This window comes from Rhyacophila brunnea, unplaced genomic scaffold (assembly GCF_057557595.1).
Source record: "Rhyacophila brunnea isolate RB1 unplaced genomic scaffold, BYU_Rbru_1.0 scaffold_16, whole genome shotgun sequence".
NCBI lineage: Eukaryota > Metazoa > Arthropoda > Insecta > Trichoptera > Rhyacophilidae > Rhyacophila > Rhyacophila brunnea.
This window is the reverse complement of record NW_028232816.1, coordinates 600,708-622,268: the sequence shown is the minus strand read 5'-3', so window position 1 is coordinate 622,268 and position 21,561 is coordinate 600,708. Positions and strand designations below refer to the sequence as shown.

Genomic DNA, 21,561 nt, shown 5'->3' with positions numbered 1-21,561 from the left:
TTCGCGAGAATCTATATGAACATACATTGCATTTATTAGATTTTCTTCAGAATGCGTCATTGTGTCTTTAAAATTTAATTCGCGAGCATCTATATGAACACAAATCGCATTTGTGAGGGTGTGCACCAGTATTGGCTCTATATTACGACCGTACACCCTGAATAAACGTCAGATTTCTTTATTCAATACTTGAAAGCATCTAAGCGAGATTTTTTGAGCATAGACAATCATGGAAAAAATCGCTATTATATGGCTAAAACGCTATTATAATCGTAGACAATAAGAACAAATATAAAAATTATATTTGTACTTATTGTCTAGGCTTATAATAGCGTTTTACCCATATAATAGCAATTTTTCAATGATTGTCCTATGCTCAAAAAGTGTCGCTTAGATGCTTTCAAATATTGTAATAAATTCTGACGTTTATCCAGGGTGTACGGTCGTAACATAGAGCCGCTAATTGATAAACATATAAGTATAACGTAGATGATAGTGCTAACGAAAAAAAGCAGACGAAAGCTAAAGAAAATAAGTAGGTAATAAGAATTATATTACAATAATGTTTGATTTGGTATAATTTTGAATTGTAAATAAGCATCATTATGTAATTTGGCATGTGTATTAAGATAAGAACCTAATATTCATTATTAACAAGATTTGTACTTAGACAATGTTGGAAATATTTGTAGATATAAGATTTTATGTATTCGGATAACAATTTTTATGTAAACCGTTAACCAATTAACGCGGAGTAATTGACCTCTGTAAAAAGCGCCGGTTCACGCGGGAAAGGCAGTTAGAGCCTCAGACTGAGATGCACGAAATATGACCTCAACGGTTTGTTATGAAAAATAGTGCAAACTTACAGCTGACGCCGGTCGCTGCAGAGATTGTATTAATTATCCGGTTAAATTAAAGTCATCGCTAGGTGTTCAATACTTTGGACGCGGAACACGCACACGGCGCGTAATAACCAGGCGGCCGATCGATGTCATTAACGTGCATTTTAAAGGGGGCAATTAAAATCTCATTATCTCTTCAGCAGCGAAAGCGTTAAGTCATAACTCAAATATAATAATAATTATTATAGAATAAGAACAATAAGGATTATAATCCAAAGCAATAATAATTGTTAAGAGTAATTCGGAATGTGCTATAGAACAATAATTAGGTAGATACCTAAAAATAAGAAATATTTAGAACCTTGTTATAAAGGGAGTATTTTTATTAAGTCATAAATTAATATTAAGATGCAAGTGTAAAGGATTATTATAAAAATAACTGGTGAAAACAATATAGAAAATAAAGCTAATCCTGGTGTTTTTTTTTAATTCTAAACCCGTGCTCCTTTATAGCACTAAATTACAAAGTTGTAACAAACAATTTATTTGAAACCCCAAGTGCGCACCAACACCCTGAGCTAGTTTCGAACATGAGGGTAGGTACATCAGTAGGTACGTTACGTTCTGGTCTATTGAGTCAAAGCTGAGACGTTAAATAAGAAGATGATAAAGGTATATGTGTGTGGCTGTAACGGGGACCATGCAGATATCCTGGTCTGATCACATTACTAATGTGAAGTTTTTAACAGCAGCAAATAAGACAAAATAACTTAAAGGTAAGTAAAACCATCAAGCACAGAAAAGCTGTATATTTTGACCATATGACTCAATGAGAACTATGATTTGACTCCTACTCTTTGTAACGTAATTTATTCTCGTACCCTGAAATAAATACGCAAGCAATTTTAGTTGGGAAAGACCAACGCTCATGGCCTACTTATATATCTCATGTCCAAGTTGCCTTGAATTCAACTGTCAACTTGGCTACTAAATTTTCACCCTATTTCCTCATGCATGGACGTGAAATGATTCTTGAAGGACGTTTTCACTTTCCTCGAGATTGCCCTACTGATAAAAACCTTACTTTACCTAATCATGCTGATCTGTCTGTATTCTCTGACAAATTACTTAATTTACCTGAAATATATGAAATTGTTCAAGAACAACTCTTAGAAAGTTTCCATTCTAACGCCCAACGTTACAACCTTAGAAGGAAACGAGTTGAGATCGACGTCGGAGATGTTGTTTGGAGACGAAACTGCGTTACGTCAAACCAAGCGAGTTACTTTTTAAGTAAACTATCACCCAGGTTCCTGGAAAACCAGGTTATTCAAAAACTATCTTCTACAGTCTAAAATTTTACTGAGATTTGAATTTTCACTTTTATGCATTACTTACAGTATTAAAATTACTAACTCATTTTAGTCATACTGCTATTGAACTCGTTAATAACTATTGAATTTCCTGATTCAATACCTTATGGGAATTTACATTATTTTTATTGAAGCCATCTTATTTGACAAATAAATATCTAGAGATCGTCATGTCTAATCTAACTAATAACTGATCTAAACTAACTAAAGTTAGAACTCAATCAGGTTAATATTATACCTATAACGACAGAATTGTAATTAATAAATCTGAACCCGCAGTGATAATTTGCTTGTCTCAATTTTTTGAATTAATACACTCACTAAATGATATGCTGGTGTATTAAAATCCTTACCTACTTATTTGATTTTTCTTGATGACTGGCGTTGATCACGTATAGGTACTTTCTATTTTTAGTAGGGGAGTGTTTCCGTGATACTTCACGTTAAAACTTAATACATTAATTATTAAGAATAGTAGAATAGTACTTTATAGTTACTTGAAATACTTATGTGTATAATCTTAAATCTCTCTGAACGTGAGTTGATTGTTTATGATCGTATCTGAGTGTATATAATTGTTGTCTATTATAAGCCCTTATTTATAAGTTAGAAGATATTAACTCAACAAGTTATATTGTTTTCTACTAGTCGTACTATTAATCTTGTAAATAATGGAAAACAAGAGTTATTTGGTGCTTTTGTTGCATTGTCTTTTCAATTAAGACCTACTGTATTATTTCTAATAATTTGGATTAACTATAGTGGCTTTCTATATAAGTATATAAACTTTTTCTACTCTTGACTTTGGTCCTATTTACACAAAGGAACCAATTTTTTTTCGATTTGATAAATAACTGATTTAAAATTTGACTAATAGTTATTTAACTCATACGTGATTAGATCCATTAATCACATTTCAGCTAGCATTTTCACATTCCTGTAAATACTATGCTACTGTTTTGTTTTGCATTATACAATAGATATTCTCTACAAATGCTTTCAGAAATAACTGTTGGTGGTACCTAGCAGAGACTCCTCGATTTGCTGTGCCCTGCTGTCAAGATATCCTGGATATCCTGGTGTCATGATCCTTCCAAACGGAGGCGTACAACAGAACATTTCGCCTCCAGCCAAATGAAACTGTGGTAATCAAAAACTATATCCAATTGTGTAAACATAGATAGGAGGGTTCGATCCCATGGATTAGGCAGGGACCAGCTGGTCGAAGAGCTTCGGGGCGAGTGAATTAACTGTTTAGTGTAATGTACTATATTAGTGATGCGAAACAAATTTTTTGATGAAACTGTCTAATTTGAAAAAACTGCTAACTCTTTGATTATTTGTTTTTATATTTAATTAAAACATAAAATATTTTTATACCATTGGGATATGCAGGAAAACTCGCGTTGTCGCGCAGATGTAATTTGATTCAGGTGCTGGTTGCTTGTTGTTGTTTTTGGTTCAGCTATTAGTGTGTTTTTCTACTTCTACTTCTCTTAGCCATCACGAATCGGTGCCAAGGATGGTCCGGTTGTGATGTTTGCTCCCGCAGACTGGAACTTATTGTATCTGGTCGTGCTCTACTTTTACTATTTCTTACAGCGATCATGAATCGGTACTGAAGATGGACCGGTTATGATTTTTGCTCCCGGCGACTGGAACTGATTGTATATGGTCGTGCTCTTGACACTAATAGTTGCAACGTTTGTTCTAGGGAGTTAGACACTTTCTTTTCTCTCTAGTTCACTGGATAAGGCAGCGCTGGTCGGAGCTGATTGTTTCAACTAAGCCTACTTCTTTGCGTTCTGGAATTCATGTTTATAATATCATGATTCCATCGCGCTCTTTGACGAAATGGTGGGAGTTTTTTTGAGGTTTGACACGATGTGATAAATATATACAAATGTCATTCCGGCCTCGAGATTCGTTGGAATCTACTTTGACGATTTGGAGATAGCAGCCTGATATCAAATTGAGAGTAGGTAGGTACCTTTCTTTTGTAGATTTAGTTGGACGTTTTGTTTAAAACGGTATCTGGAGCCATTTTAAATTTTATATTTTTAGAGAATGTCCTTACTCGAATGTGAGAAGCCTCAACCTGTGAAGGTTATATTACTACTCATAGCTTCAGACTTGATTTTTGATTTTACTCGACGTTGTTTGGTTTACGTTTAGCACTTTCTTAGCTTCCTTTTGTTAGCCCGCTGTTGGAATGGTGTCTTCAAGGAACTCTAACCTCAGGATTAGTTCTCCGGTGGTTGGAGTGGAACTTCCGGGTCAAGGCACGGGTTCCGCCTCGGACTGTCTCATGTTTTGTTTGGTCGATGTGTTTCAGCGTCTGCGGTGTGGTACTATTAATTTAACCTTAAGTTGTTGCGTGAAAGGGATACAGTTAGTTTTACTGTCGCGAGTTGTTTAGAGTAATTTCGAAGATTGAACCGTATACTCTGGAACATAATTATGACGCCTTATAACACATGGTAGACGTTTAAAGTAGTTTACTAACGTAGGTATATATTTTTTTTTTCCTTTTATATTTTATTAGAGCTTCCCTCTGATTTAGGTGTCAACTATATTGATTGTTTGTCTTGTTGAAAGTTCTACACGCATTTTGAACCGGCGGCTTGTGTTTTCATCTCTTGTCATATTTTTGGACGCTAGGCTTACAGGGATTCCAACAAACAGTAGCTTAATTTTATATGACTAAGTGTTCTGACACTTGAATTTTGTAATATAATATTAAATGATATACTACTTCGGACTAGGATTCAGGACCAGTAAATTTATTCCGAAAAGAGAATAGAAATCAAATGTTAGGAATCAAAGCGGAGTTTACTATTGTCTAATATGTCTACTATTAACTATTATGTTTAGTATTGACTACTGTTGTTCACTATTGTATACTGAGGTATACTTACTACTGATACCTGTTGGTACATTGCCTACATTGTCAAATGGCAACTTCTATTGTTACTACTTTTCACTATATGAGATTATACCTGAATAGCCATAGTGTGATTATCTGTTGAATGTTTTAGAAATAATTTCCGTAAGATCACCCATCTGCGGTAAATTAAAAACTGGTATTGGCTTTATACGCCGGAGTTATGGAAAGTTTTTCTATTTTCACAAGTTAAATTCTTTTGACGGTTCCTGTTTGCTGGCGAATTCTTATCTTTGACTTAACTTAACTTGAATTTAAAAAAAGTACTGATTACTTTTAAGCTAACTATTACCTTAGCAAATATTTATTATCTAAAATTAAACAATTAATTGTTGTCTTTTATACTGTGAAGGAGACTATTAATCTTGTTGTACGTTCTATTTGATGAACGGTTATTTTGTGTAAGCAATTTTTAAAGCAAATTTATTGATTACATACTTAGACTTTAAAATTGTGCCAGTACATCATTGTCTGGGCACTGATTAAAACTATTGGGAGAATACCATAGTAATGGGTTGTAAGAACTGATTTAATATTCCATTATTTATAAAAATGGAATGCCTTTTGTAACTACTTTCTACTGCTGACTTGTAAAAAAAATTTTTTTTTGCCTTACGAACCAATGCCTAAGAATTTATAGTATTTTAGCTTTTTCCCACTTTACAAATTTTTAAAAATTATTATTGGAGTTATCGGTTAACATAACATGAAGAGATGTAGGGAAGATTATGCGACCGAACATCACGGAATCCGCCGCCCGACATGACGGGAACACCGACATAACTCAAGACTTATCTCTGCCCTTCTATAACGGAGGGAATTATTTGGAAAATATTTTGTGAACTACTTCTGCGCTACCTGCCTCTACTGAATTTATACTCCTCTGCCGACCAAAGCAGAGTGGGAGTTCTACCTTTACTCACCGCATCTCCACCCAAAAGAGTAGTGATGGCCATGTTATCCGCGCTCCGGAAGCGACACTACCTATAACTCATACTACCACCGGACGACGCCAGGAGAAGTTCCAACCTCTGGCCGGACCTTCTTTCTCGACGAGGGGGGTAATGTAACGTTATTATTCCCGGTCTTGTGAATAATATACGTTTTCGAACACTGGCAACTTCGTTGAAGAGTGTGTTACATCGTCGGATTGGCAGGATTGCGCGGAAACGATTTTAAGTTGGCACCTTTCCTGCGCGTTACTGGAGAAATGCGCATCGCAATGAAGGAAGTCTAGTTTGGATCGCGGGCGAGGAAAGACGTCGGACGGGCTGGCCGCCCAGCCACCTAGCCAAGATGTCTACCACCTACGGTATTTATTGTATCATTTGTTTGAAGGACTAGATTCCTTATTCTTAAAATTTGTAATAACCTCCCCCCGGTTACTCTGGTTGTGTTGATAGGTATTCTGGCATTTGGTTCGAAACTAATTTTGTAACTTTCATAATGTACCTCCGGCTGTGTCCGCGTGTATCCTTGTTGTTTTACTGGTTTCAATAAACTTGCTTTAGTGTTCATTTTGAAACATTCTTAAATGATCTTATTATTTTTCTTGTCCTGATTTGTCCCGTATATAGAAATATGCCAGGGGAGGAGTCAGGCCAGGTGGCGCCCTCTTATACTATAATTAATTTATTATTTTCTTAATCCGAAGTGCTGGAACCTGGAAGATCTATAACCAAAAGACCACGTGGTAATCCACGACCTTCTATTATGTAGGTATTGTAATCCTACAGGGATGAAATTCTCATGTTGTACCGCCTTTATTGTTTTGTATTGAGCTAGGTCCGGATGTTTAAACGAATTATCTATATCTATTTAGCCATGGTTACGTTTCAATGAGTCATTTTGTGTGATTTCATGTCATAAGATCTTATACACGAATAGTTACATTCACTACATTTGAATGGCTTTTGAACAGAATGGGTCAGCTTATGTCTTTTCATTTCAAAAATACGTATACCTGAATAATTACATTAGTCACATTTTAATAGCTTTTCTTTAGAATGACTCATTACATGTTTTTCCATGTTACCAGAATCTGTAGTTAGAAATTTGCATTCACCACATTTTAATAGCTTTTCAGAATGAATCAATGTGTGCATTTTCAAAATACTCGATGTTCTACACGAATAATTACAGGTAGTACATTTAAATGGCTTTTAGCCGGAATGTGTCATTTTGTGTAATCTTAAAGCAAATGCGCGTACAGCTGAGTAATTACATTGGTCACATTTAAATGGTCTTTCGCCAGAGTGAGTAATTTTATGTCTCTTCATGATACCTGAATCTATAGTAGAGAATTCACATTCATCACAAATGAAAGGTTTTTGACCTGAAAGAGTCATTTTGTGTAATTTCAAATATCGAGATTTAATACATGAATAATCACATTCACTACATTTATATGGTTTTACGTGAGAATGTGTCATACTGTGTAATTTGAAATGAGATGCACATACACCTAAGTAATTACTTTTTTCGCATTTAAAAGGTTTTTCAGCAGAATGAATCATACTATGTTTCTTTAAAACGCTTGCGAAATGAGTTGAATAGTGACAATTGTCACATTTAAATCTTTTAACTACTGAAAGGGTGGTTTTAAAGCTTTCTTTTTCATGAAATTCCTTGTGATGTTTCAGTAAGTCGAATGATGCAAAAAGCTCGAAGCAAATACAGCACACAAAATTTTCTTCATGCAATATTATTTTCTCTATCTTTATAACAGCTACCAATGATTCAAGATCTGTGATTGTTTGAATAAGATTACGCTTTGCAATGTGACAGATGGCGTCTGTACTAGGAATCGTTTGATATACCTCGAGTTCTTTTTTAATATCTAATTCATCAATCTGATTTTCTTCGTATAGGTCTTGTACTTCCGATGCACTAATTGGCGTTCAAAGACTTGTAATCTGAGTCAATGCGGATGTTGTAGGACCAAACTAAAAAAACATGGAATATTAAATTAACTTATGACAAAAAAAATCACATGAACTTCATATTATGAAGATATTATACATATTATATTCATATGGGAATGCTGACATGCAGAATATAAAAATTCTTCCATTTTTTTGCGGGCGAATCAACAGTAAGAGAGTATAATATGTTTACCTATTATTATCATAGGGTTAAGTTGGACTGCAGAGGTAGTACCTACCTTTGTTCTGAGTAAACCAGACGCTGGTCCTCGCTGTCCTACAAGGCAAGTGGATGCGTAATATAGATCTAAAACAGATCATTAGCCTCACCCTTACCGAGACCGTCTGTGCGTGGTTCCAGCACCACATCCTCCTAGAGGTGACCCTGGTATCGCAGAACACAGCGGATCTAGACTGGGGAGTCAATAAATATCCCTGGTATTGGGCAGCAGCAATTATTTATTAAATAAGTACTGATGTAAGGTGGAGAGGTTGGACTTTGGTACAGCTTACATTTAGATAACCGAAGGCATGGTCGCAACGGCTTTAATGGCTTTGACATGCGATGTGGAAAGCAACGGGAAACTACCACATTAACTATATCCCTAGTAATCATCATGGCTGGAAAATCAAATTTAATGGCCCTCAGTCCCTGCCAGGCTTTAAATGGTCAGAGGGTGCTAAGAATCCCCGGGCCGGCTATGAAGATTGCGACCTGGAATGTGCGATCTATGTTTAAAAGTGGAAAATTGCAAAACGTTATAATAGAAATGAATCGGTTAAAATTAGACATCCTTGGTATCAGCGAAGTGAAGTGGAAGAGAAACGGCAGAATTAAAACTGACAACGGCACCTTATATTACTCGGGAAATGATGATAACCACCATCGAAATGGAGTGGGTATCATAGTGACCGATAAAATTAACAGATCGGTTGATAGTTTTGTTCCCTACTCTGACAGTGACTAATGCTATTACAACTCAAATCATGGATGGGTAATGTTAATACAATACAGGTGTACGCTCCAACTGCCGACAAAGATGACGATGTTATAGAAGAATTCTATCAACAGATAAATGAAATTCTAAAATCGACGAAACATAATGAAGTAACCTTGATAATACGAGATTTTAACGCAAAGATTTGTAAAGGTAGAAATGGAGAGTTAGTAGGAGAATTTGTTCTAGGACAAAGAAATGATCGAGGAGAAAGATTGCTACAATTTTGCCAGGAAGAGAGTATGATTGTTTGTAACACATTATTCAAACTTCCAGCAAGGCGATTGTATACATGGAAATCCCCACAAGATGATGGCAATAACATTGTAAGAAATCAAATAGACTATATTATATTAATTCGCAATCGTTACAGAAATAGCGTAACATCTACTAAAACTTATCCAGGTACTGACATCTCATCTGACCACAATCCTGTTGTAGCTACAGTAAAAATTAGATTAAAAAGATTACTGAGGGAACAACGCGAAACCCAACGTGTTGACATTAATCAACTGAAGGATCCCGAAGTCAAACAACAAGTAAAAAGTGCACTGAAAACAGAAATAGAACAAATAAAAACTTCAGTCATTACATCCTCTGACATAACAGACAAGTGGGACAGGATAAAAGATGTGTTCTCCTCCATATCTAATAATCAATTCGAATATAAAAGAACAGCTAAGAAGCAAAAATGAATGTCAGATGAGATTCTGTCTTAAATGGACGAAAGAAGAAAATGGAAAAATAAAAATGAAACTCAATATAGGAGAATTCATAATACCATTAAAAGTACAGCTCGTACAGCTAAAGAAGAATGGATGTCCGACCAATGCAAAGAAATTGAAAGTCTCCAACGAAAATACGATTCCTTTAATATGCACAAGAAGATAAAGGAAACATTGGGAATTACGAAAGGAACCTCATCAACTATCTTGAAAGACGAAGATGGGCGTATTATATTAGATATAGAAAAGAAGCTGACTCGTTGGAAGACATATATTGAAAATCTGTTTGATGATGATAGGGGACCTATTGGCTATACTTTTAAAGAATGTGAACAAGCCCCATGCATAAATATTGCAGAAATAATAAACGCAATACGAAATTCTAAAAATGGTAAAGCTGTCGGCCCTGATAATATTTACAACGAAATGATAAAATTATTAGAAGAAGATCAACTAGAAATTCTCGTTGATTTGTTTAATAAAATTAACGAAACGGGCATAATTCCCGATGATTGGTTGAAATCGACATTCATCACTCTACCAAAAGGGCGAATGCAAAGGTCCATTTACCTGGATCACCCAATGTTAAAACTCTTGGGTGCGTTTGTTTGTGCATCGTTAGTGCACGTTTGTGCACGTTTTTTTTTCGTTTGTGCACCTATAATAACCGAAAAATTCCAATTTCAAATTGGGTGTTCCAGCTAAACGTTGGGTCACCCAATGTTGAAATTTCAACTTTTTTTGAGTGCATTCGTTTGTGCATCGTTAGTGCACGTTTGTACACGCGTTTATTTCGTTTGTGCACGCACATTAAGGGGGTTATTCGCATTTCAATTTGGGTGACCCAGCTAAATGCTGGATACTTGTGTCACTAAACTTATATTTTTTTCAAAATTTAAATTGTAAGCACTAGTGCGTTGGTAGTGAACGTTAATGCACGATTTTTTTTGCCTTTTCACCTGTATTCAGCGCGCTATTTAATTCTTAAGTTTGTATGCAAACCTGACTGCGTGGGTTTAAAAATATTTTTTTTAGTGAAATCTCTTGTCGCATAGCTAATGCGCAATTCTGCATACTTTTTTTATTTTTTTCTCATATAGTGCGTGAGTTATTCGATATGAAATATTTGATGAACGTTAAGTAGAACCATCCAACAAACTTTTTTAATTTTTTATTAGGTCATCAATTTGCCTATTTTTGGCTTACGTTTGTGCATGTACTTTTTTTGATTTCGAGATTATATCTTAAGAGATATTATTTTTTTAAATTTAGTGACTTGATACTTGAACCATTAAATTTATCTTAAAATTGTTTTGTTAGGTACATACGATTACATATATTTTTTTAAACTTTAACATGATTTTTCAGTTTTTTATCTCTTATATTAAGCTATAAATTTGATTTTGAATGGCCGTCAAGTTTTAACATCAAACATTTTTTTTCCACATTTTTTAAATGCACACCTTTGAGTAATTTAATTAAATGATTTTTGATGTATTTTGTATTGTTTTTCCATGTAAATTACCCGAAAAATTCCAATTTTTCCATTTTCACTAAGTACCCCGTCAAAATATCCCGAACAAAAACAACCGCATCCGTTTGGAAGATCCAGTCAAAAGAATCTCGCAAAATAGCCAAAACGGTGTATGCTCTCTAAATATTTCGGTTTATAATAGATTACTTAAAAATAAATATTTTGTATACACAAAAGTGTCAAAATTTAAAAAAAATCATTATTAAACTTAAAATTTGTCTTTTTATTTATGATTTTGAATGGATGAATGTTAGTTTCATAAGCAAAAACGCAGTAAATAATAATTATACTTACCTACTGTTTTTAACTTATGTTCCGTAATAAAAAATAAATAAGTTATAATACAATAATCAGGTTGGTATGCATATTTTTGAAAAATGCAATGTATTTTTATGCAACGATATTTTCTTCAAAAGATAATATTGGAATGACATTTCGTCAACTAAATGCGCGGAACTTGTAACTCCGTATTAACCAACTTCACAGAAGGAAGAAAAAACTGTTTTAAAATAAAACGGACTGGTTTAGGAAATTTGAACACTTTTAGTATTTTAATGTTGTAAATGAGTAAGTCTGGTCATTTTTACTAAATATTTATTAACATAGAATATAGAGGAGTTACATGGTTTGCTTTTGTTTTTTTGAGATTTGAGCTGGGAGTTACAATGTTTGAATTAAAATAAACAGCACCAAGTTTTACAGTATCTATTGCTTGTCTACATTATGTTGGAAAATTCAATAAAATCGCATAAATAGGGGTAATAAGCATCACATAAATGAACAAAATAATATTTAATTCATTTTAATTTTCGAGTTAGCTTTCAAATGACAGATTATTATAAAATTAGTGATAATCAGCCACCATACTTGTTTTCAAGAACTGAAGGTATTCTTAGTTATTTTATTTCATGCCTTTCTTGATATAGTTGAGGAAGGCTGCAAAGAATTTTGGTTGCATAATAGTACTTTAATTTATTCGTACAGGGACAAAGAGATTGGAGGGAGCTCTTGCTATTCTTCACCAAAACGCAGTTTGAAATTAATATTTCCATTTATTAGATCCATTATATCGTCGCTATAGGATTTGTTTCCCGAATATCCATTTTTGTCGAAATCGACATTTTAATGCAGTTCAATTTCTTTTATCGAACTCTACCGAAATCATATATAAAAACAATATATTTTTATCTAGGAACAGAGATATTTTTTCAAAAAACCCGAATACGCCATGTTAAGTTACAATTACTCCGTGGTGTTCTCCCGAATGTCCAACTATTCGTACCTGAATATCCAAGTTAATTTCGGTCGAAATATATCTCTGGCTGAGTGTTTATTTCCCGAATATGACTTTAGCCAATCAAACCGCGCTCACGCCGTGCATCTCGCTCACACATTCACGCTGTCTAGCTCTAAAACAATCACGCCCACTTTCATATTTTTCGGCCGTCCGGAGACTTCTTTCAAATTTCGTCTTATTGATATTGTTTTTAACGTTACTATTGTTTTAATAGTGAATTCATCAAATTTGAAGAGATCATTCATAGCTGATACATCACCAGTTCGCCCTGAACTTACAGTAGAGTTGTGGAAGTGGGTATTTTAACCTAAATAACTGCATTTTGTTTTGATAAATGACACAAAATCCCAACGGTTATATGAATTCTACAGTATGACCCGGCAACTACTATGACGTAAAAAATAATTATTATTTCAAATTATTATTAATCAAACATTGTTTGTCTTTATTTTACTTTTAATCTAGGTATTTCTATGAAAATAAAGGCGATGCTATTATTTATTTTTGAATGCGCTGATAGCTAATTTAATTTAATATGTATGTTAGTAACTATTTATTTGGTGGATATTATATACTTAGGATATTGGTACCTACCTAATATTAGCAGCCAATGGTAATTATTTTTTCATGCTATTATTTTGTGTTGTTATTCCTTATAATAGTAAATATATAATATTTATTTGGTGGTTTGTAATAAGTTTAATTGTCAATTATAGAAATATATAGATATAATAATATACAGATATATATAAATAGATTATTTTTTTTTTTTGAAAAAGTAATAATATAAAATTGTTAGTAAGTACGAGTAAGTACCATCATAAAATATTGGAGAAATGACCGTGACGTCGGTTAGTAATTGAAGTAGTAGATACCTTATAATATATTTTCTCAGAAGTGATTTAAAAAAATTATGTTAGTATGTTTAATTATTAGAATGGTACATTCTTAAATCTTGTGAATTATTCGTTCAATAAAAAAATAGTTAATTACTTAAAAACTATTTTATTACTTAATCCGAAAAAAAATCGAAAAAGCGATTGCCGCATGTTATTATTACATACGAACTTGGGTAATTAGGATCATTAAGTATTTAAATAGTAGAGGTAATTATTAACAATTATCGTGTAAATAGATATAACATTTGAGGCGCGTACTTTTTGACCACTCAGTAATCTGTGGGCCGTGCAGCAATACGCTACGGTCTTAAATCCCGAACGTCCATATTTTGTCCCGAATATCCATTATTCTAAGAGAGCGCTAAAAATTTCCCGAATATCCACAGTGAGTACTTGTAAATAAAATGCATTTTCTGTGCATTTAATGATTTATACCAGTATATTATTCTTGGAATCTATTCTTAGATAATGTTGCAATCATACAGTATAGAAAGAATGATTGATACATCTACTGATATTAAAATATACGACAATGAAATTTGTTTTTCGTCTCCTGTAAAATTGACATTTGGTCTATTCGGGAAACAAATCCTATAGCGACGATATTGCAGTGCTCGAATATAAGTCATTAGTTTTCCTCTTGGTCGTACCTATGGATTTGTAAAATCTATCACCAATATTTTTTTTATTAAAATGGTGGCATAAATATGTAACATGGTATCTTCTTCTTCTTCCCCGGTGCTACATCCCGGGGTGGGATTTGGCCTCCTCCACAACCGCTCTCCACTCACTCCGATCTCTCGCCACACTTCTCAAGTTACCGGATCTTCCTATATGAAGCCAGTCAATTTCTACGGCGTCAGCCCATCTCTTTCTTGGACGTTCCTCTGGGTCTCTTCCGTTGGGGTAGCCACTTTGTCATGATCCTTGGCGCTCTAACTTCAGGCATTCTCTCCACATGTCCCGCCCATCGTAGTCTTTGGAACTAACAGTGTCTTATGATTGTTTGCTGTTCAATCAGCTCTTCCAACTCGTGGTTCATTTTAATTCTGTAGTTCCCATTTTCCAACGTGGGTCCAAAGATTTTGCGGAGTATTTCGCTCGAAGACAGCTAATTTGTTTTCCTCGTTTTGAGTCAAGCACCAAGTCTCACAGCCATAAGTGACCACTGGCCTTATAATCGTTTTATAAATTAGAAGTTTACTTCTTCGGCCTAGAATTTTCGACCCCACGAGTCGCTTGCAGGCATGCCAGCATTTATTCCCGGAGATAAGGCAGATTTTTATCTCCTCTGCTGTCTTATTTTGGGTATTTAGGCTGGATCCGAGATACGTGAACTTGTCCACTTCTTCATATGCATGCTGTCCTATAACTATATTCTGCAGCGGTACCTGATCGCGTGTGCTGACCATATACTTAGTTTTTGACTGGTTTATTTCCAGCCCAGCGTTTTCTGCTTTTATTTTCATTGTGCCACCATGGTCGATCATCTTCTGTTTGGATCTGCTTGTAATTAGTATCCGTCAGTGTGGTCTTTATAAGCCTTACTAGTTTTAAGGGAATTCCCAGTATTTTTAGGCTTTGCAGCATCTTATCCTTATTCACACTGGCGAAAGCTTGTTTAAAATCAATAAGCAGGTGGTGGAGTGTCAGGTTGTATTCGTGCGCTTTCTCCATAGTTTGCCTCATAAGATGGATCTGATCTATGGTGGATCTATTTGGTCGGAAGCCGCATTGGTATTCTCCCAGGATTTCCTCACCATAGATCATTAACCTGCTATACAGTACAGATGAGAAAACTTTATAAGCTGTGTTTAGAATTGTGATCCCTCTGTAGTTATCGCAGATTGTTTTGTCTCCCTTTTTCAGAATAGGCACGATTATTATACCCATCTTCCGTTCCTCAGGTAGAATTTCTTTTTCCCAAATATTGAGAATTATCTTGTGGATATTTGCTTCCAGTGTAGGGCCACCAGTCTTTATCAGCTCGGCTGTTATCCTGTCGGTTCCAGGTGCTTTATTCTTTTTCAGCGTTCTTAATGCTCTTCTTACTTCAGGCAGAGTAGGCTCATCAATAAATTCCTCAGCAGTGTGGTACAATACTTCTTCCGTTTCCTCATGACCATTATTATAAGCCTGATTTAAAAGTGTTGTGAAATAGCCTTTCCATCTTTCCATAATGTCCTTCTTTTTGATCAGCATTTGTCCTTCACTATCCTTACAGGAGTTTAATCAGGGTTGATAGTATTTAGTCTTGTAAAATTTTCTGGGATCATTGTTTCTTCTTTGACATTCCATGTCTTGAAGTATTCTCTTGAGCATCAATCGCTTTTTCTCTCGACAGAGCTTTGTTGCAGTTTTTCTCTTTTCTTTATAAGTTTCGTAATTTTGGCGAGTTTCCCTTTGTAGGCATTTCTTCCTTGCTTCATTTTTTTCAAACAGTGCTTGCCTGCAATCAGCATCAAACCATCCTGCATCTATTTTTGCTTTGTTTTCCCGCAGAATTTCTGTGGCACTCGTGATAACACAGTTTTTTGTATTTTCCCAGTCCACATTCACATCATCGGTTATTAAAGTCATTTTTAAATTTGTTTCTATAGATTCCTGGTATTTATCCAAAATTTCTTCATCCCTCAATTTTTCAGCTCTCCATTTAGTTCTTCTCTGCAGCCCGAATTCGTAACTATCGACTCGTGTGGTCGACAACCGTGTGGGATGACAAGTTAGTATCGCCCGTTTCATGTCGTATACGATAACACCTATTTTTGAAGCCACTCGCTACGGACTATTTTAATTCGCGAGTGACCAGTTGGCAACATCGCCAAAACCGAGAAAATCGGTGTCTATGGTACAAGATGAAACGTCAAAAATGAAATGTCAAACGAAATCATTATTTTTGTTGGTTATGTTTGTGTATAATTCCTATAATATTCGATTGATTTAGTATAATATGATATAGATATATGTACGTAGAATATAACCTTACATAATTGCGAAACCATATGATATTATTACACTGTAAAACAAGATTTAACAAAATAAACACAATGTCTTCAATAACATTTATTTGTATGTAGGTATTTATTCATTACAAACCATTATAAAACATTAACATAATTAATTGAACTCAAGATAACAGAGTATTAAGTAACATTGTGAATAATATAATAATTTGGCATCTTTATTGTTTATAAATTGGTAATTGTCGTGGACGACACCTAACTTATTCATTTTGACATTTTGATTTTCAATGTCACTGTCACATATGAAACGAAATATCAAAATAAACATGTAAATCGGGAAACAGGAACACGAATTTACGTCCTTCGTCGAGCAAAAGAAAGGAGAAGCTTCAATAAAGTGATCTTAATTGAAATTAGGTAAGGTTATGTCCATCTCAACATTACACCTAGGTAGGTAGGTACCTACCACTTTTGTTTTCTCTATGGATATAATATTATAGGTAAACGTCAAAATATAACATACATCTTCTGTCTTTGATTCATTTTAAGCTATACAACACCCATATTTATTTTTTCGGATTGTAAACTCTTCAGGCTTGTAGGTAGTAACATTGAATTTACGATGAAATAGTCGCCGGGAACTCCTGTGAAATCAAAATACCTACTATATAGTAAACGCGACGCAAAAATTACATCATTCGTTTCCTTTATCCAGTCTGGTAAGGTTACGTTTTTCTATTTTTTTCAGGTCAAGATGGAAAGAAAACCATATTGTAGTGTGCAGCAGAAAACAATCTTGTTGGATTTCATGGGCAGTGAGCCGGAATTGGTAACTGGGAAGTTCTCAAACACCTTCACATTCCAAGACGCCCAACGTAAATGGCAAGAAATCACTCTAACTTTGAATGCGATTCCGGGCTCAAATAAAGACTGGAAGCATTGGAGAAAGGTGAGTACCCACTACCCAATACTATACATATGCTATAAGTACTAACTTAATATATTTTGAGTGCCCAGCAGTGATTCATTAATATAAAAATACAACGGAGGCACGATCGAACTGTGGTCGGTGTAATACCGATAATTTGTGGTTTGGTATTTCATAATTATTCAAACAGCGTTCAATGTGCGTTTAATTTTTTGGGTTTTATGAAAGGGTGTCACAAGTATTATAAGGTCGAATACCCGTACTAGTAAAATCATGGAAACAGCTGTGTATATTTATAATGGGCCTCTTTAAAGTTAATTTATCTCAAGTTGACGCATGGTGTACCTAGTTAAATTATACCAACCTTTTAGTTTGTACGCGTTTGGTTATTTGTTCGGGGTCTTTTATTGTTGACACGCCTTAACTTGACAGATGATATAGGTGAAGGTGTGTTTAACTAATGGTTAATAATTTGCAGACATGGCACGATATACGGAATAAAACGAAAGGGAAGCAAGCCGCAATAATCAGAGACTCGACTGCTACAGGAGGCGGACCTTCAACTGCCCAAGTTTTAACCGGAATAGATCTGCAAGTATTGGAATTCGTACATCCGACATCCGTCCGAGGCCTAGATGAAGTACCGGAGTCAATGATTGAGAATCCAGATGACGATACCATTGAGGAGTTGGCCGTGCCAACATCACAGCGTAGGGTACAGGTGGCAGCGCCAGAATATTTGCATGTTTCAGAGGTAGTAGGCCCACCGTGTCTACCACGTAACAAGGCGTCAAACTTAAAGGCAATGTGTGACATTGGCAAAAAACACATGGAAATATTGGATAAATTTCAGCAAGATACGTTGAAAATGAAGGAGATGAAATTAAACGAGGTGTGCAACACGCACAGCACGTTCTGTACGTTGCTTCGGGAGATGTTGGACACACAATCCCGTAGTACTGTCGCGCTTGAGTCAGCTCTAAATATGGCTCAAGATGTCATAAATGACAATAGAACAGCATCTCGCGAACTGATTGCATCAAATTTACGTATAGCTACGGCATTAGAATCGATAGCAAATTTTATTTCGTCGAGCGATTAGACCAACACAGATATTATTAATAATTTACCTTTCAATCTCTACCTTGGATGGTAGGTTGACTTTGCACAAACACATTTACTTAATGGATTTTGCTATTTCTAATTCTTCACTTGTCCTTGTTGATTTTGTGTCAATTTATAAATTTTTCTTTATTACAGACTTAATGGTGAGTATGGTTTAACGAATCAATTGATTCATTTTAAAAACTGGCGTTGTCACCTATAAACTTATTATTTTTAATATTATGTAGGTACTTATTTATTCAGTTTCATAACCTTTGCAAGCATCACTCAATATTATTTTAGCAGATTATGATGAGCACACATTTAACTACTTTGTTACATAAAAGTTTTATTATTGAAATATGCAATAATTAACATCAATTAGTTAATAAATCAAATATAAAAAAAAATCTAAAATCCATTTCAGATGCATAAAAATATTAATCATACTGCGGGTTACGTTGGATCCTCTATTAGACAGGGCTGTTTATATAATATTTGCTACATGCTAATCTGATTTCAGGTTAATCATATTTTCCACTTGATATTATATACATGGAGTGATATAACTCCTGGAAGATATGCCAATGTCGGTCGAAGATTCTGGATTAACCCGCCGAATGGGTGATGTATCAATAATGTAGGCCCGACAAAGGAAAGTCCATGTAAATGTATTTACTACCTTCATTTTTCCTTATTATAAATAAAAATTATTAAATTAATAGGTATAGTCAAGTTGGTAAACTTGCGTTAATTACTGGTTGGACATTTTCCTTCGTCGGGGAACCTTAACGAGTTTGGTCACCAAAACACTATTGAAAGATTTTATGGATAAACTGATTAAGTATTGCTAAAGAAACATAAAACATTGATTTAATGTTGTTATAATAATTTAATAAGACATTTTTATTCAGATTCCATATTGTCTTTATAATGCTTTCGTGACTTGCATTACCTCAAGGGTCAACATGGAAACATGCTCTTGTTAGTTATAACATTTTTAATACAAAATATAGTCTAAAGTCTTATGTAATCGAAGATATGGATGTGTAACTGATATAATATTGCAGATAGTCTATGATTGCAGCTTTATAGTTTATTCATAATAAATATATAACCTATATTTTTTACGGCCCAACGGTGGCCGATGGCGGCTAATGCGTCAGCTTATAATGTGGTGGGTCCCTGGTTCGAATCCTGGGTCTGGCAAATACACATTGTTTTTCATCATGTGTTTGTTTGGAGTCGGAATATTCATAGGTATAACAAATGGATAACATCCGTTTCTTGTAAAAGAAAAAAAAACTGTTAATACAAACCAAAAAGGTCCATATGATCTTCGGATCAGACATGGTCCAAAAAAACTTATAATTACATTAGACTGGAATGGCATTGGGTTTTGCTTGATCCAGTGGATTTTTTACTTAGTAGAGATTATGAAATAAACAATAATTTTTTCTAATATAATTTTCATGCAATTGTCAGGCTCTCAAGATATTCTAAAACCAACTCAGCTATTGTGCATATTTCTAATCAACTATAATGTCTATAGAAACATGATGAAAGCCAATCAATTCAATGGGTCGTGGATAAATATTTTTGGGTTGATATTGTAATTTTATGTAAATTCAAGAAGTCAACTACCTAATTTTTTGCATGATTCTAGATTCACTGATGTAAGCAGATGGAATTTTTCTACTCGGCGCTTGTAGCTCTACAGAGGACTGGTGCAGCCGACTCTTCACTGATTCATGGACATTCTAGTTTTAAAAGCAATGCATTGTAATTAAATATATTATGTATGCAGAGCGTACATGACTGAGGTTTAAACCATGATTTTTTGAATAAAAAATAATGCTTTGGGAAAATTGCCTTTATATAATTATTTTCTTACCCTCCAATTCCATTGAATGTCAATCATAATAATCAAGTAAATAATTTATTCAAAACAGTTTTTTACACACATTGAACATAATCACATACATTGCATATTTCATTGATTGGTTAAATATGAATTCAGTTTTAAGGTGCACTGATCATATCATTTAAAATTTACCAATGAATACAAAAAAATAATCAAGATGATTTTACAATAACTCCAAAACTGTTGACATCTGTTCGTTGAAGGGTGGGTCATTTCTAGTTGCATACTATTTAATGATTGTTTTTATAAAGAAATGTACTGTTTGATAAAATATGTAGTGTTCGACGAACGCATACTTTATAATAGATTTCAATAAATTGTTAGTTGTAATTGAATTAAAATACTCAAATGAAAATTATCAGTAAATCACATTAACTTGCTTGTCCCCCGAAAGTCAAAATTTCATAATACGGTAGGTACTATTAATTTATAATACAACAGTAGTCGGGGGCATCACATCATGTACGTAATACGTGTGACGCACACCACATTAATCGTTTTGAACTTACCTCCGTACGTCACTTGATGTGGTGTCTTTATGAGATTCATTCATTAATCCCAGATATACTCTTATGAAAAAATATGCATAGCATAATTGAAGGGAGAATACTTACCGAACATTATCCCATCTATGTAAGAAGAAAATATTCTACATTGATCGCAGTTTTAAAAATTTTTAATTGACTTTATTTAAACTTATAAATTTATGCATTTTCTTATAAGGTTGTGATGTAAATGGTTTTTGAATTATATTCGTCAATGGTGAAATATTAACAAAATGTATTTTAGGATTTAATTCATCCGAGGGGTGGCTATGACTCTTGGTTCCGCCCATAATATGATTGGAGCTGGCTCAATCACACGCTATGGATACCTTAAGAGGGTGCTAAGCAGAGGCCAAATAAATATACATATGCTATTTTTTTTATTGTGTTAACTGTCAATTCATGGTGAAAATGCATTGTATTAATGATTTAAATTAATTCTTCTTCTTCCACGGCGCTACATCCCGGGGTGGGATTTGGCCTCCTCCACAACCGCTCTCCACTCACTCCGGTCTCTCGCCAAACTTCTCCAGTTACCGGGTCTTCCTATATGAAGCC

At 34.4% G+C, this 21,561-nt stretch overlaps 1 protein-coding gene across 2 annotated transcripts in view; it reads left to right on the top strand.

The window, feature by feature from the left end:
- LOC147074107 (uncharacterized) overlaps positions 1-18,929 on the top strand; it is a 404,768-nt gene extending 385,839 nt beyond the window's left edge. For both annotated transcript variants that reach the window (XR_015070239.1, XM_085943705.1), the window contains 2 exons: positions 17,251-17,451; positions 17,909-18,929. Coding sequence is in view for 1 of the 2 variants with exons in the window: in XM_085943705.1 (XP_085799831.1) it covers positions 17,251-17,451; positions 17,909-18,532 (825 nt within the window). In the remaining variant the exon portion in view is untranslated. The remainder of the gene's footprint in view (positions 1-17,250; positions 17,452-17,908) is intronic.
- The last annotated feature ends 2,632 nt before the right edge of the window (positions 18,930-21,561 follow it).